At 50.5% G+C, this 15,920-nt stretch overlaps 1 protein-coding gene across 1 annotated transcript; it reads right to left on the reverse strand.

Annotated features, from left to right (window-relative positions):
* Window positions 1-3,079: 3,079 nt before the first annotated feature.
* CLEC3B (C-type lectin domain family 3 member B) lies at window positions 3,080-9,932 on the reverse strand. The gene is made up of 3 exons (XM_068674589.1): window positions 9,611-9,932; window positions 6,070-6,168; window positions 3,080-4,824 (listed from the first exon to the last, which is right to left on the reverse strand). Exons 1-3 carry the CDS (start codon window positions 9,714-9,716, stop codon window positions 4,424-4,426), a joined length of 606 nt encoding a protein of 201 aa, XP_068530690.1. The 5' UTR covers window positions 9,717-9,932; the 3' UTR covers window positions 3,080-4,423.
* Window positions 9,933-15,920: the final 5,988 nt, after the last annotated feature.

A 15,920-nucleotide genomic window follows, 5' to 3' on the forward strand; every position in this document is an offset into this window, starting at 1 on the left:
AGGGTGCCTGTCATCAGTGCTTCTGATGGGCAAGCAATTACCTGGTGAACGACACGCTCACCTCTGTGCTCAGTCTCATTTACAGGTAAGTGGAGTTGAGTTTTGGGGGTGGAGGGTTGGGTGGCTGCTTTGTGGTTTTAGTGTGCTCAGAGCTGGAGCCCACCCCGTGGGTTTCAGCTGAGCAGCTGGTCAGGGTTAGGTCACAGCTCAGGAAACAGGCAGGGAGGGAGAAGGAGCAAGCCTGCACAGAGGGAGGCAGCACTCGTGCTTAAATTTCGTTTTTTCCACAAAGCTACTGCTGTAATAGGATTTGCTGCTGTTGCTGCTGCGGCTAAGCTTGCAGTAAGCGCAGTAACCATGACATGGAGCTGCTGGTACAGTTAAGACATGATGATATAATGGAAGAAGAGTATTGAATCAAGGTTTTCAGGCAAACTTAATCTTCTCCATTTCCTGATTATTTTTTTTTTGAGGACATTGCCTTAATATCTCTTTGTGTATTTCGTTGTGTAGGAGTCCAATCCCATAACTACAGCATTCCTAATATGTAAGTGCTGCTTGTGCAGCCTGAGCAGCTTTGCTGACAAATGAGTAAAATAGTAGCAGCATCTCTGGGATGTGAACACGCCGTTTATCCTGTGCCTTGGGGTCACCTGTCTGCTCCAGGCTTTTTGGCAATGGCCAACTTGTTCCATCATGTGAGACCTGGTAAAGGAGAACCCAAGTGGAAGATGTCCCAGGAGGTCGTGGCAGCTTATGGCACCTCTCTCCTTCCTCCCAAGGCGGAGGGCAGCCCTCGATGCAGCCAGTTCCTGAGACTCACCCTCGTGACTTTCCTTGGATCTCGAGGGTCATCCAGGCCCCTGACTACCACGTGAATTGGAGACCTCATCTTTCCTTCTGGGCTCACCGCAGTTTTGCCTCTGGAGTTGTGTGCTCTCATTGTGGGTGTGTTTATCACTGGGTAAAAGCCACGAGCTGGTTTTACATCTGCCTGTGGGTGCTACCTACATCTGCAGCTCCAGCAGGTGTGAAAACAGAATACTCATATAGGCTGGCAAAACAATGCCTGTAAACATTTAAGATAGAGAAAAATTTTCAATAATGATTGTTTTTGTCTGCTTTCAGGCTTTTCATATTTTATATGTAAGGCTTTTTCTCCTCGGTGCTTTCAGGTTTGCTTACCTTTTTCCTGTGGTACGCTACAATTGCTTGCTGTGTTTGCATCCCTTTTTGGTGTGTACAGTTTAATTTAGGAGGGAGAAGCGCTGGTGGTTGTTCTGCTTCATTTCTGAAAGCACTCCGAGTTTCTAGGCTGTGTAGAAAACTGTCAGTCACTCGCTGTAGGTACACAGCACCCCACCCACAAAGCTCCTTCCAAGTCCTTGCTCTTCAATGGAGCCAATTGTTCCACCGTGTTTATAACCGGTGCTATTTCTGGACCATTTCCTAAAAGCTGACTGTTTTAAGGCCTACCCACTTGGCGGTTTGGCTTTCTGCTCTGACATATTAAAGTACAAGGGCCAATTTCCATGGGTGTATGTTGCAGCAACTGGTGCCTGGGCAGGTGGGACCTGGGACATCTCCTGTAGCCTGGGGCTCACATCCCCCAAGCTGGGTTGGCTTTGGGGCTCAAGGGGCATGGGTTTGGATGCAAACCTTCCAGCAATGGAGGCAGCATCCAGGCTCTGTGTGACTCTGCATGCAATTCAATGGACGAAATGGTGAATCTGGATGAAATTCAAGCTGCCCCTGGATTGTCTTACTCTAAATGCAAAGCAAGACTTTTTGCAATAGGAGGACTTTTGCACGACATCTCATCCCTCAGATGTCCAGGGTCATCAGTCTCACCCTGAAATGCCTGTTCCTCTCCTCTGCCTATAGAAGAGAACCCTACTTATTTACGCTCCCAGCTGTTGTTTGGCTTGCTGATCTTCACAGATCTGTGACTCTTCCCTGCATACAGTGGCTACTGAGATGGAGAGTTGTGTCTCTGCTATTTGCCAAAGGAGAGATAGATAGGTCAGATACTGAAATGGGGTTCAGTACTTAAGTAGGGGCTGGATCAAAGAGAAAATCTATACAAATAACAATGCTTGGAGGTGCTCCTTCCCTTTGAGGGTCGCCAGTGCACCCTGCCAGTGGTCTTATCCCCCGGGCTGAGGTGGGGAGTGCTTTCTTCTCTTAGCAGGCAAGAGCAGAGGTGTTTGGGAGCAGTTCTTTGCTGCTGTTGTACATGCTCTCCTCTTTCCTCCCAGCCATCGCAACTCCATCTGGCTCTGCTGTTGGTTTTGGGGACGTCAGAGCAGCCTCGATGGGCTGCACTGCCCCAGACCTAAGAAAGGAGGAGGTGGAGCAAGGACAGAGGGGAAATGTGGACTCTGGCCTTCAGGAGGCCAAAGAAACAAAGAGGAGTACTGTGATAAGCAAAGACGAGGAATCTTCCAGAGACTGATGCAAACCCTCAGCTCCTCCCTCTGCTAAGGACAGTGCTTCTTTTTCTTTGGCTTCTAGAAGGAAATCCATAACTCATATTGTACAGTAAAGAGAAGCATGAAGAGAAATATTAAACGCAACCCTGAAACTGCAAGGTCAGGCATGGCATCCTGGGTCCAACAATGATGTCAGAAGCAAAGTTGCCTTTCCCTGTGCTCCTCCCAGCTTCAGGAGAGCAAACAGTCTGTGAAGAATGGTGCCTGGCAGGAGAGGAGTGGTGTGAAAATAGAGAACAAGATAGATATGAGCGAGAAATCTGCTGAGAGCAACTTGTTGTTCTCTAGATTTTGACAGATCGACTCCTTAATGTTCTCATGGGGAACATCCTTCAGAATCGATCTCCATGGCTGTTTTTCAGCTTTGCGCTCCATGCAGAGAGCTGGTCCAGCTATGGCACCTGCATCTTCCCCAGAGCTCAGCATCGCAAGGACCTGAGACCTTCACATCACCCCCCTGTAGATCCTGGCCTCCCCTACAAGACCACCATTTATTTCTCTGACCACGCAGTTGCATTTTAAAACCTTAGAAGAGAAATGCAAGGAGTGGGAGAAGGAAGCAGTCTGACCACATTGACTCAGCTCCATTCCTTCAGCAAGCTATATATGTATTTATTTCGTATTCATTTGAACAGCAGAAAGTTTGGCAATAATGACAGCCTGGGAAGTATGCACTGTGTGTGTGCTTTTGACCCCTCCGGCTCGGCTCTCCCACGCGATGTTCTGAAGACCCACCACTGTGCTGTTTTTAAGCAAAGCAACAAATCAAAATTTGTCTCACTACGAGTCCCATTGGGATGCCCTCTGTCTGGCCATGCTAGGGACGTGTAACCCAAAGGGCAGGGCCAGTACCAAGCGCTGGACTTCAAGGAGCCGCTGATGCATTTCAGCCAGCAGTCAGCAAATCAATGTCAACGAGGCTGTGTTCAGCTGTCAGGATGCTCTGCAATCCTTTCCCATTGTTCCCATTTCTTTATTTATTTGTTTTAACCCTTTTCTCAGCAAAAATTTACCAAGGCCAGATCTTCAGCTGGAGGCAACTCTACAGGCACAAACTGTACTCAACAGGTTTGTGTTTGCCAAGCTGTGTTTCCATCACTAAAACAAGCTATATGACTCCTAAAGTGGCTAAAGTCAGACTTCTCAGGGTTCATTTTTGATAGACAGTTGTCTTTTATATGGCAGCATATTCCCTAGTAGCTTTACATTTTTGTTATTTACCTAATTACTTTCACCTTCTACTTCCAATAATGCATTTGACTGAGCATGCTGCAACTAATCACTGCTTCCTCCAATGTACAGGAGCTTAAATAAAGCTTGTGGTGGGATTTTTTCAAAAGGTCAGATGCTGGGGCTAGCTCCCCCATAGAAGTCAGTGAAACATTTTCTTCTGACTGGTGAGAAAAGGGTCAAAAACCAGGGGATGCTTTTGGGAAGGACACCCCTTCTTCTCAGCACGTCAGCCCATTAAGCAGAATGGTACCGGGCTGACAAGCCCAACAGCAAAATTAACACCCTCTGCTCTCTGAGACAGGACCGATCCCCAAATTGGGATTGCAGGGGAGCAAAGCCGGAGGAGAAGGCACAGACTGGCATTGCCGGTGTCCCAGCAAGGTTCGGCGAGGTGGGAATGGAGACTGCAGAGCGACAGCCCGGGTGGCTGAAACACCCAGGCTGTCGCACTGGTTCTTTGCCGAAACCACCTCGTAAATTCCCTGTGTACAAAAATATATCTATGGATCATGCCTTAGGGGGAAGGATGCGAACGGGGCTGGATGCGGCCGAGTGAAAGGCAGCACAGCTCTGACCCAACGCCGGGCTGCGGCAGCTGCCCAGGCCGTGGTGCTACGTGAAGGTGCGTGTGGGCCCGCGCGTGTGTGCGTGCACGCCTGGGTGTGCACGTAGCCACCCTATAGCTCTACACGGCCCCGCTACACGATCATGAACTGGCAGACGTACGGCAGCTGCTCCTTGCACCTCTTGTCAAACCACTTGCCCACCGCCGCCCCCGACAGGGCCGCGCAGTTTTCCAGCTTGCCGCCGTCGGGCTGGGTGGTGATCTCGGTCTCCCAGTTCTTGTAGCGGACGGGGCCGCCTGTCATGTCGACCCACTTGCCCTCGGATGCCATGTCGTTGAGGCCCATCCAGATCTCCGCCTCGGCCCCGATGCTCTTGCGCATGTAGTCGTAGAGCGCGTCGTTCTCCTCCCCGTTCTGCGGCGTGCCCAGCGTGCCGCCCTGCGAGATGCAGTGCTCGCTGGCCTCGTGGTACGTCTTGCTCTCAGAGAACGCCAGGTAGCATTTTAGGTGAATTTTGGTGCCTTTCAGGCAGACTGGGAGGTGGCCGCACGGACGGGACAGAGAGAGAAGAAGGGAATTGGTTTTAAATTCGGCACTCATTTCTTGGGCAAGCTGTGGTACTGCCACCTCACACTTATGTCCCATGTAAAAAGGATGCAGCCTCCACATTTGGAAACAGCCCCCCAAAAAGGACCTGGGGGTGCCCGTGTCCTTGTCTGTCCTCAGCGTCCCCTCTCCCTGCCTGTTTTCTTCCCAAAATGGGGCTGTGCTTTCTCGCCTTGGGAGGCAACATTTGTCTCTGCTGGGGGCTGGAGTGTTTTGGAAAAAACAGCCTGCAATTCCAATTCAACCATCTCGATTATGCAAGCATGAAAAAAAAAATGTCTTTTTTTTTTTTTTAAATGGATTTTGATCAGAAGTGTTGTGCTTGCATAGCTTGAGGTCTTCAGAGGAAATATCTACTTGCCTCTGATTTTAATGTTAAGAGCAGCGATTTTTTTAATCTTTAAACCCCGAGAGTGCAGGGTACTCTATCCAAACAATAGCTAATCAGAGCCATTCATTAATATCCAGACCAATTACATCTCAGTGAATGTGAGCCTGGATCTAAAGCCTTGATTTTGCTTGTGTTTCTTTCTTTTAGGGAGGAAATTCTCCCTAACTTGCATTTTTAGCACATCTCTGTAGCATGTTCTGCAAGTCCCTCTCCTACTGATGTCATGGAGCTTGCAGAGAATAACCATGGAGCGGGGCTGGAAAATGAACATTTTGAGACCATACTGTGTGTGTGTCACACGAGGTGTGGTGGGACCGACCCCTAGCGAGGTTCCCTGGGCAAGACCAGGGATGTTCGAGGGATCAGGTAACCATCTCACTGGGCTTCAGCCAAAAGACTGCAGCAAACAAAGAGTAAACTGCGTTTGACTGAAGTGCAAAATAATCTATTACCCATCCCGCTGATTCATGGAGGGAAATGAACATCTGGCTTAGTGTCATGGAAATATCAATAGCTTTAGAAATGGGAAGCTCTAGCACATAAAGAAGGGGGCCATATGCTGCACAACGCATGTCATTAACTGCCTGAGGAGCTTCCTCTGCCTGGAGGAACTGCAACAAGGCCATGCCTTGCTTTGATCCCCAACTCTCTCCCTGTGATGGACACCTCGTCATGGAGAACTTGGGCATCCCTTATCAAAATGCATGGGGCAATGGCAACAGCTTTACAAGCAGCTCCTCTCTCAAAGTGAAAGCCGTGCCTTCTTCAAGAAGCCCTTTACCTGTCTGAAGTGCTTGCTTTTCCTTCAGTAGAGCAACCTCCTGAGAGATGTTGTCAATCATGGCCTTCAGGTCTTCAATCATTTTGAGGCTTACACCATCTGTTGGAGAAATCAAGGGAGGAGCATGAACATCCACCGCGTCCCCCAGGGAGGCAGCTGAAGCTGTTCCTATAATCAAAAACCCCCCATTTTCCTGCCCGCAGAGAAAGACAAACAAAAAGCATCCACAAAGCCAACATCTATCCCCTAACACACCCACCAGAGAGAATATTTGCTTGCTAGCATGGTTGCACTAGCAGCCCAGATTCCTACATTGGCAGGCACACCATCACAGCTGCCTCTGTCTCTGCCTCTGCCCTGGCTGGGGACAGGTACCAAAAAAAGAGCCAGAGCTGGTCTTCTGCTATGAGAAGATGCTTCCTTGGCTGAGGAGTTGGTTGTGGCCTCCTACCAAAGCCTGTGTCTTGCTAGCTGTGTTGCCTCTGGCATTGTAGATGCTCTTACCCAGCAGACCAAGTGCTACTAGGGGCACAATGAGATCACAGAGATACTTTCTTAAGAAAATGCCTCTTTTTCTTAAATAATAGAGACTTCTGAAGACAACTTCCTCTTGGATGTAAAGGACAAAACCTTCTTTGCAACGAGGACCCTGCTTTCCTTGCAGCCTCCTCTGTAAAGCCACTCAGGCTCACACACTTTCCCTACTGCAAGCTACCATGATGTCTCCTAAGACAAGAGATGTGAAGGAGCTGAAAAAGCCTTTGGTAAGATTTTGCTAGGCTTGAACAGCGATCTGTGGCTTAGCACCAGCTAGTCATCAGACCCTGATTTCTCCTGCGTAGGAGCAGAAGGGCCAGTTATGGCATGGAGGTGGGAGGTCAGACACCAGGGAATTTGTACCATTGCACTGTCCCTGCTGCTCCTCAGCTGCTGCTGCTACATCTCACCTGGTGTAAGCAGCTGGGAGTCAGAGGGATCAGGAGGAGGGCTTTAAGCTGCTTTACTCCTTGCTCAATTAACTTTAATGGGTCTGGTTAACCCTAAGGCACGAGCTATTATTTTGGTGTCTTTGATGAAAACACTTTGTGGGAAACAGCTCATTAATTAACGGTATTTTTCATCCATGTCTCTCTTGCAGCACAACAAATGTCCCCCAGGTTTAAGTAACATCCAAAGGCCACGGTGAGACACCCTTCGTGAGCCGTGGGGCAGCTCCAGCTGGGTTTGCTGTGCCAGTCTCATGCTGGAGGGCCCCAGCACCCCAGGTGGACACAGCTCCTTGATAACTACCCTGTCCTGCTCACTACCAGGTTTCCAAGTCATTGGCTTCCAAGTCATTCCTGCAGCAGCAAATTCACCTGGGGAGAAAACGGATCCAGCAACATTTATTTTTATTTTATTTTTATTTTCTGAAAAAGAGTTCATATTTCTGGCAACTCCTTTCCATTGGTTGATTTTCATTTCAGCCAAAAAGCAAGTGTCATGGCTATATCAGCAAATACTGATTTATATATATATATATAATTATTATTATTTTTGCCAGCAGTATTTTTCTGTGCATTTCTATTTCCTCAAGGCCAGAGCACCCCCACACAGGGTTTGTGTTGCTGGAAATATTCGCAGGCATTTTCTGAGGTCCTTTCCTTACTAACAAGAAGCTATGGGATCACACGAGGATTTGGGGCAGATTCAGGAGCCCGAATCAGTCTCTACCCACAGATTTAAGTGTCTGGACTCCAAATACCTTTAAAATACATGTGAGAGCTGCTCTTTCTGTGCCCTCATGGCCCCTGCTGTGGCCGTGATGAGGGGTCCCCAGCCTGGACCCCCAGAGGCATTGCCCCAGGCAGGGCTCAGGGGGAGTTTGCTGAACTGCTGTGGCTGGAAAAATTGCTGGGCAGCAATCTGAGGGGAGGGGGGAAACACAGGCAAAGTGAACGTGTTATTTCAGCATTTTCGAAATGCTGTGTTTTGGCTTTTTCACATTGAAATGGCACCATTTTTTTTTTCTGAAGTGGATCCAAATGCAAGCGATAATTACATCATGTAGAAAAAAGAAGAAGCCCAAGGAAAGAAAAGAGAAAAAGAGAACTGAAGAGGCTTGGCTCGAAGCATCATTTTCTTTTCTAACACTTGTGGCTTGGCCCTGCAGATTAAAGAGCACGAACCCAACAAAATGCCTGACCCTGCGATGGCCTCCCCCTGCCCAACCCACCCTGGTGAAGGGCTAGGGACAGGGCTGGGGGCAGGAGGGTGACATCCTGCCCTTGTCCTGGAGGGGGCTGGGGGCTGGGGGCCAAGAGGAGTCCCTCCAGGGATTGCAAGTGCTTTTTTCCCTCCTTCTGCACCCCCCTGGTGCTTGTCAAAATTGGAAATGCGTTAACCCAGCAGTGCCGAGTGCTTCCAGTAAAGGCAGGGCACCGCGGGGCTGGATGCGGCCGGCCAAAAAATGCCAGGCTGGTGGGGATTCTTCTTTTCCCCACAGAAAACTTGACCTCTCCTTTGGTGAGAAATCAGGGGGAAAAAATTGCCTCCAGCTGTTTCATATGGCTTGATTTCCAGGGGAAAAAAATTGTGGCCCCTCAAAAAAAGTGGTTTAGATTGGAGATGGTTTTTCCTGTCCAAGAGGTGATTTTTCTCCCATGATTTGTTTTCTTTTTTTCAGAAAAAAAATAAGATTTCCCTAAGAAATGAGCCTCTCTTCTGGCACATCCCAGCAGTGCAATGCAGACAAATGCCCTGCACCGGTCTAGGAGGGCACTTGTGCTGCAGAAGGCAGGCGCGAGGCACCGCCGTGGGCTCGGCAGACACCGAGCGCTTTCATAGAAAGACCCGCTGGGAGAAAATGGAAAAGTTTCTCAAGGACAGGACCCGACAAAAATAGCCGCCGGGAGAGCGTGCGGGGCAGCCCGGCCAAACAAAATTCCTGGGATGCTTCCTCCTTGCTCTCGGGTCTGCTCCAAAGGGCAAAGCCAAGCGCAGGCGACTGCAGCCGGACCCAGATGCGGGCAGGACCGCACGCCACGGGCTGCAGCATCAGCCTCCTGCTTACCTGCCCTGTCCTCTGCGCTGTGCCATGGGGAGGAAGAAGGACTTGAACTGCTTTAAAACAAAGAGCCCTGCTGCTGTTTTACGGGTGATACAGCGCTGCTTTTGCCTGCCTGCTCCCGGCTGCAAATCTGCAGCAGCTGTCTGGCATCCAGCGCTTAATGTCTCCCCCCAAAAAATGAATGAGTGGAGGTAGGGGTCAGAGAAATGGAGATGTTAGTAAGGGGAAAGTCTGGGGAGAACCTTAGGACATGGGAAATAGGGTGCCCTACAAGGCTCAAAATGAATATAGTCAGGGCAGCAACGTGCCCAAACCTTTGTATCCTCAGTATCCTTTACAGAGGGGCTACACAAGCACTTCTATGGAGGGTAGCAAAAAAGACACCCGATTAATATTTAAATTCTTTTTTTAAAAGCTTCATTGCAGCACCCCTATACAACCAGGCTAATTGCATCCCCCTGAGCCGGGCAGGGTCCCCGGGGCTCTGCTCACCTTTCTTGGCCGCCGCCGGCTTCTGCCGCCCCTTGCCGTTTTGCTGGCCGGAGACCTGGGCGAGGGAGACGAGGCAGAGGAGCAGGCAGGCTCCCCGCAGCACCATGCCGCTGCCGTCCGGAGCCGAGAGGAGCTGGAGTGAGGCTGCTCTGCCCCCGGACAGCCTGCTTAGCACCGGCTTTAATCAAAACTGTCTGGCCAAGAAAGAAGTCTCCAGGCTTCCAGCAGCCGCCCGGCCGCAGGGAGGGTTCAGGCGGCTCCGGCCAATGCTGAGAACGGCCCAGCCAGCTTTCCTTTCTCAGCCCGCCGCTTGTTTTTGTTATAAAACAAAACAAAATAAACCGAACGCGAAATACCACGAGCCTGCTGAGAGGCGACTCGGCTAAACATAAGGGAACGGCTGGGAATATGGCTGGGATGGTTTCCTAGGGGTTTCTGCACAGTGGCTGAGCTCACGTTTCAGTGATGGAGATGGCGACGTGAAGCACAAAAAATGGGGTTTGGGTGGCAGAGGGAACACAGCCCCTCTGTGGGGCTGCCCTCAAGGGGTGCTGCAAGTGCCTGGCATCGGGGACCTGCCTGGGGCTGAGCTGGTTTCCAGCACCGCTGGTCTTTGTACCCGTGTGGCTGGGGACAGAGCTCTGGGCTTTTGGATCTTGGTATTAACCCCTGTGTGCCACCACGGGGAGAGCTGCCAGCTCTGTCACTGCCTTTATTGCTTTTTTCCCCCCTCTGGCGATGCTCGCACTGTTCAGAATCAAAATCTAAAGCTTCTCTTTTCACTTAAAAAGAATTCAATGAACCAGTGTAGATCACCCAAAGTGTCTCTTGGCCAGGTCTTGCAAAAGCCCCGAGATGCTTGGCAAGGCTCAGGGGCTGTGAAACCCCAGCTGAAGCTTCACACACGCTGTGCTGGGGTCAAAATGAGCACTGGGGGTCTTCCCCGCAGCCACCCTCATGGTAGGTGACCGAATATGCTTTGAAATTTGTATCTTCACTCAGTTTGGGGAATATTTAGGCTTCTAAATAACTGTGAGCTGTAACAGACAGATGGGCTGCGCTTGACTTTGAGTGGTGGGAGCGTGGCTCACAGAAAGATGCTTTGCCCTTGCAGGGTCCCAGGTGACTTGAGAGCAACCTAAACCCAAATCCCTGCCTGATTTTTTGGGTGCTGCAGTTGCAGCACAAGCACAAACAGGATTCTCTGAGCGAGTGGAAGAAATTCGTGTGAGGAGATGAGCGGGAGCACAGACACTGAGGAGAACAAAGCGCGCTCTGTATCCATCATTACCCTTAAATCCAGCAAGATGCTGCCCAGCACGCTGCGAACCGCTGGAGCTGCTTGAGCACAGAAGGCCTGAGATAAACAGGGGTGTGCCTGGAAAAAGAGCTGCTGTGGATTTAGCTTGGCTACAGCCGTGTTACACTCCCCAGCGCTTGTGCTGAATAAGCAGAACCCTGCCCTGACATCCTACCTGAGCAGAGCTCAGCCCCAGTCCAAATTTCAAAGCCAAGGAAGTGGGTTTGGTTTGCATTCCCTGTCACCGCACACACGCAGTCCTACTCAGACTTAAGCAGGAGAACAAATATTTGGGGGGATTTGCCGTCCTTGCTCCTGGACTACCCCGAAGCAGGATGGAGCCCGACACCTACGCACACATGCAAGTTCCCCTCCCTTGACACTCAAGCAGCCTCTCTCTATCCAAAAGTACTTTTGGTCGGCTCAGCACCTCCTGGCTTTCCTTGGCTCCAGGTTTGCTCGCTTGTCATTTCCTTGATTAATGTCCTGCCACATGGGGGAAAACCGAATCGCCCTGTGCTGCTTCCTCTGAAACAGACAACTCCGATGCGGGGGCACCTGCACCCTAACCGCAGGGTTTTGGGTGGTTGTGGTTTCCAAAAGGAGGCGTTGGCTGGCTCTGTAGCCTGCTTATATGGACTGAAAAAATAAATGCTTGGCCCTGTAAACCTCCTAAGCCCACAGGAACTCACCCAACAGGACCGAGCTGCTGTGCTGCTGCAGCAGGTCCAGAACAGGGGATGCTTTTGGGGAAGGGATGTGTAAAAAGCCAGAGAGGCCTTGCCTCGACCACATTCCCACCCCGTCTGGGCTTCTGCTGAAGCCAGGGGCCGTGGTCCAGCTGGGTGACACGGGTATCAGTGGTCTTCTGTGTGCTGGCACTTCAGCCACACGTCCTGCTTTAGGATCTGGCTGACTCACACAAGTTGTGTAAGCGAGGCGTGGGAGGTGAGTCGAGGTAATCCTTCTCATGGGATGAACTAATATAACCAGGAGACATCGGTGAGGTTTTGGCCACTGGAACCTTTCCCCTGGGGGCTGAAGGAGAAGCAGCAAAGTCCAGAGGTGAGGAGCAGCAGCTGGGAGCTTCAGTAGGCCCAGCCGAGGGAAGGGAGCGGGGGCCTGGGGAAGGAGAGGGGCAGGTAACTCATAGCAGGGCTCACAAGAGTGAGGAAGGTGACAACATGCCAAGAAACCAACTAAAAATAAAAATCTGTAAAGCTATGAATTTCCCAGTAAAAGCACTTCACTCCCTTATTTCAAGCCAGGTCTCCCAGTCAGACAGACAGCAGCTCCTGTCAGCTGTAAGGAAACTGGTCTGAGGTGAAAAAAAGAGGGTAAAAGAAAGCACGCCGAGGGAACCTGTCCCAGGGCTGCGGGGAGGTGAGGAGAAGCAGTCAGAAAAGTTGACGTGGCTCTGGGAAACCCAGCGAGCAGGCTGGGATGCTGGGCTTGGAGGGATTTCAGTTCGCAAAACAGTGCTTGGAAAAGGCCCATGGAAGGAAGCTGGATGCTCCTGGCAGCGATGCGGGGCTGTGATGTCGTGCCCGGCTGGGCAAGGAAACGGGCAGTGAGATCAGAGGTGGTTTTAATTCAGCTCCTAGGAAATGAGCAGGGATTGCCAAGGCAAGAAGCGGGCGAGCGCCGCCACACAATGGCTGGGAGGTGGGAGGGTGGGCTGGGGAAGGGAGCAGGTTTCACACGGTTGTCGTCGAGGTGGGCAATTCCCAGCCCGGGCTTTTCAAGGCTAAGACATCGTTTCAAAGCAGCCTCAAAGGAGCAGGAGAGAAGCAGCGGTGGACAGTAAAAAAATGCCCCGAGGACATGGGGATAACAGGAGAAAGTCTCCGGTGGTGGCCACCTCGTGAACTCGTGCTGGCATCGCTCCTGCTTTCCACCGGCACAAACAACATCAGAACAGGTTGAAATGGAAAGCGCCGAGTCTATGGATCATTGTTTGTAAGACCAATGGAGAAGGAACGCGATAATGGCTCAGGAAAGGGTGGTTTTCATGAGGACAATGATGGGGAAAATCAGGGAGTCAGCACTTTGCCAAAATGTTCTCCCTAGCACCAACACGAGGAAACTGGCCCTGAGCCTGGGGAGGGCGCTTCCCCATCCCATGCCACAGCAGGCACGGCTCACTTCCCTACCCTGTGCTCTCCAAGGGTCACAGGGCAGAGGGATCTGTGCAAAAAGGCATCCTCGGGCCTTAAACTGAAGCGTTTAAAGCAAAGACGGAGAGCTTGAGTGCCAGCAGCTGCTCAAAATGCCCTCCTTTCCAGCCTGCCTTCTGCCTGGAGCACGCAGACCCCACGGGGCTAGGGGCAGGCCTGTTTGTCTTCACTGCTTTTATTTTCTGCCCATCATCCATGCCCCAAAATCTGACCGGCCTCAGCAACTGTGATCTTTGGAGTGTAAATCAGGGAGGCTGGAGCTGATCTGCGAGTGCTGTGACGAGAACTCGGGTGCCTGCATCGCTGATCCCACTCGCATCTGGGGAGCAGGATGACAATGGAGATGTTCATGGAGCTCGTCGGATAACCTCAGCCTTATTAAAGCGTTCCGGTGGATAAAATTCAGGCTGAAGCCATCACCGGGGAGTCATGAACAGCAGCACGCCCATGAGCCAAGGGCTGTTGTGCAGGAACAGCAAAACACACGTTAGCAGGCAGTGAGAAAGGCAGCTCATTAAAGAAAGAGCGGAGGGACCGCGGCCTCCCTGCAGAGGTAGGTGCCCAAGTGCCCGGCCTTTAGCCCGGCCTTGTGCTATTTGCAGCTCCACGAAACACACGGGAGGTAGGGGAGACACAAAAAAGCCAAGCTAATGAAAAGGTAAACTGCAGCTGGGTGCTTTTTGGGCAACACGAGCAGAAACCTAGTGGGAGTCACCATCTCCAGCAGGCAGCTTTCAGCTTCTCGACCCTCCCAGCAGAAGCGATTAATTCCTGGGACAAACACGGAGCTATCCTGCTCCACAGATGTTTCCTCTTAGTCCGACTGGACTCAAGTCAATGAAAACGTGGCAATATCTGCACAGCAACACATGGAACTTTCCACCAGCCCGAAGGGGAACGGGAGCAGGCTCGGCTGAAGCCTTTATGAAAAATCTCCGACTGCTATTTTTGTTTGGGGTGGAAGGGAGGAGTTAAAAAGAGAGCTAAGAAAATAGAAGCGGGCAGCAGAGGCCTTTGCATGCCTGAGAACCGCAGTCTCAGAGATTTCTTGGCAGATGTTGCACCAACTGGGAGAGCTGCAGGCCCTTTTACCCCTATCTGCGCTTTGTTTATCCATCTGGGACAGGAGTTGGTAGCAGCAAGCCTCCAGGGGCGGCTGAGACCGAGCAGCAGCTGTGCAATATTTCTGGCTGGGCTCCCTATTTACATCCCAGGGGTCGGAGCAACCCCGGGCTGAACTGGGGTCACTCTCCACCCCGCTGCTTTTCGGTGTCATCATTAGGTGGGAGGCAGGGAGCTTGTGGAGGGAGGAGGAGACTTTGAAGACCCCAATTCTGTGCCTGCTTACACACCTACAGAACCAGAGGAAGGAGGACACGTGGCTGGAGGACATGTGCACCACGTTAGGTTACACTGACACTCTCAGAAAGTGCTTGGAAGGATTTTGTGACTGAGGCAGGCATTTTGGCACACACGCCTGCTCCACAGGTCTCCCTGCAGTGGAAGCAGACACGGATGCTCAGGTAGCAAGAGTTTGCTTTTAGGTACATGGGCACAAAGCTCAGATCTCAGATGAGCCAAGTATTTGCTTTCCCTGCTAACAAGTGGGTCAGTTAACACACCTGAAACATGGCAAGGTGAGGTTTCTTGTCTCTTTTTACCCCAGCTCCCATAGCCATCCATTTAAAGTGAAAAAGACCTGGAGAGGGGAGTCCCACTACCATCAGTAATTTGCAAAAAGGTTGAAGTTCCTCCAGCTGGAAGGCTACCTAGGCAGAAACTATCACTACCGTGTTACAAAATTCACCCTGGAAATAACTCTAGGCAGCCTTCTGGTACTAAATCAGAAATCTATAATAAACCAAGCAACAGTTATTGAGGGAACAGCTGTGGTTTAAGACTTGCAATCCTCATATAGATTAACCATTTTCTGAAACATTAAACAATACACAGCTAAAAAACTGCCTGTGATGTGTTTAAGGTACTGTAAATGTTTTTTCTCCCTTCGGTTTTCTTTCTTTCTGCCTTCTTAGAAGTATTTTATGACCTGAAGGAATTTCAGTACCTGAAGTACATCATATATTTTAGTGTGAGCATGATTGCTTTGTCCTCTATCTACAGCTCTCCTTTGGCAAAACCCTTGCCCTCCTCCCCACCAAACACACACCAGTCAAGAGATTTTATTTATCTGGCATTAGGAAATGAAAACAGAATATTGAACAACCACTGTTTGATTAAGAGGTAAAGGATTTCTGGATTATTATTTGTAGCTTTTGTCATAATGTGTATTCAAAAATAACCTTCCAATACAGCTGAAACAGCTTCTTGAAAACTTTTTCCTGCAACTTCTCCAGTCTGATGCATCTTCCTGTCCTGCAGGAAAAACAGCTCTTGCTCTTTGCTGCACCAGCCAACTGGTATCCACGGCTTTGAAGACCCGGTGATACAACTTGATTGCATCTTATCTGGCATCTTCTCCTGTCTTTTTTGGCTTTGATGAAATCCATTTCCAAACTCAGTGAAGAGTAGAAGGACAAGGGTTCTCCTCTTGTTTGAACCTCTACAGCTGTCTCCGTGCTCATTCCTGCTCCACTCCAGCGAAGCCAAGACCTGCACTCTCTCAGCTGTCTCTTTGCTTATTACAGAGTAAGATCTAGCAGGACAATGGTGGAAGTGAGGCTTTAGCCCCGTGGCACTGCTGCCCAGCACAGCATGTAAAGGACCTTTACTGACAGCCATTACTCTTCCAGCTGAACTACCAAACTCAGCAAAATTAACTTATTCTCCCTTCTACCCTAGTCATGCCCCTTCTCCTTACCCACTGTAAGAGGTT

Source organism: Anas acuta, chromosome 2 (assembly GCF_963932015.1).
Source record: "Anas acuta chromosome 2, bAnaAcu1.1, whole genome shotgun sequence".
NCBI classification, from domain to species: Eukaryota; Metazoa; Chordata; class Aves; order Anseriformes; family Anatidae; genus Anas; species Anas acuta.

Coding starts and splice junctions, on each gene's coding strand:
- CLEC3B (XM_068674589.1), bottom strand. CDS start 9,716: ATGGTGCTGCGGGGAGCCTGCCTGCTCCTCTGCCTCGTCTCCCTCGCC. Junction 6,169..9,610: donor GCCGGCGGCGGCCAAGAAAG/GTGAGCAGAGCC, acceptor TTTCTCCAACAG/ATGGTGTAAGCCTCAAAATG. Junction 4,825..6,069: donor AAAGCAAGCACTTCAGACAG/GTAAAGGGCTTC, acceptor GCCACCTCCCAG/TCTGCCTGAAAGGCACCAAA.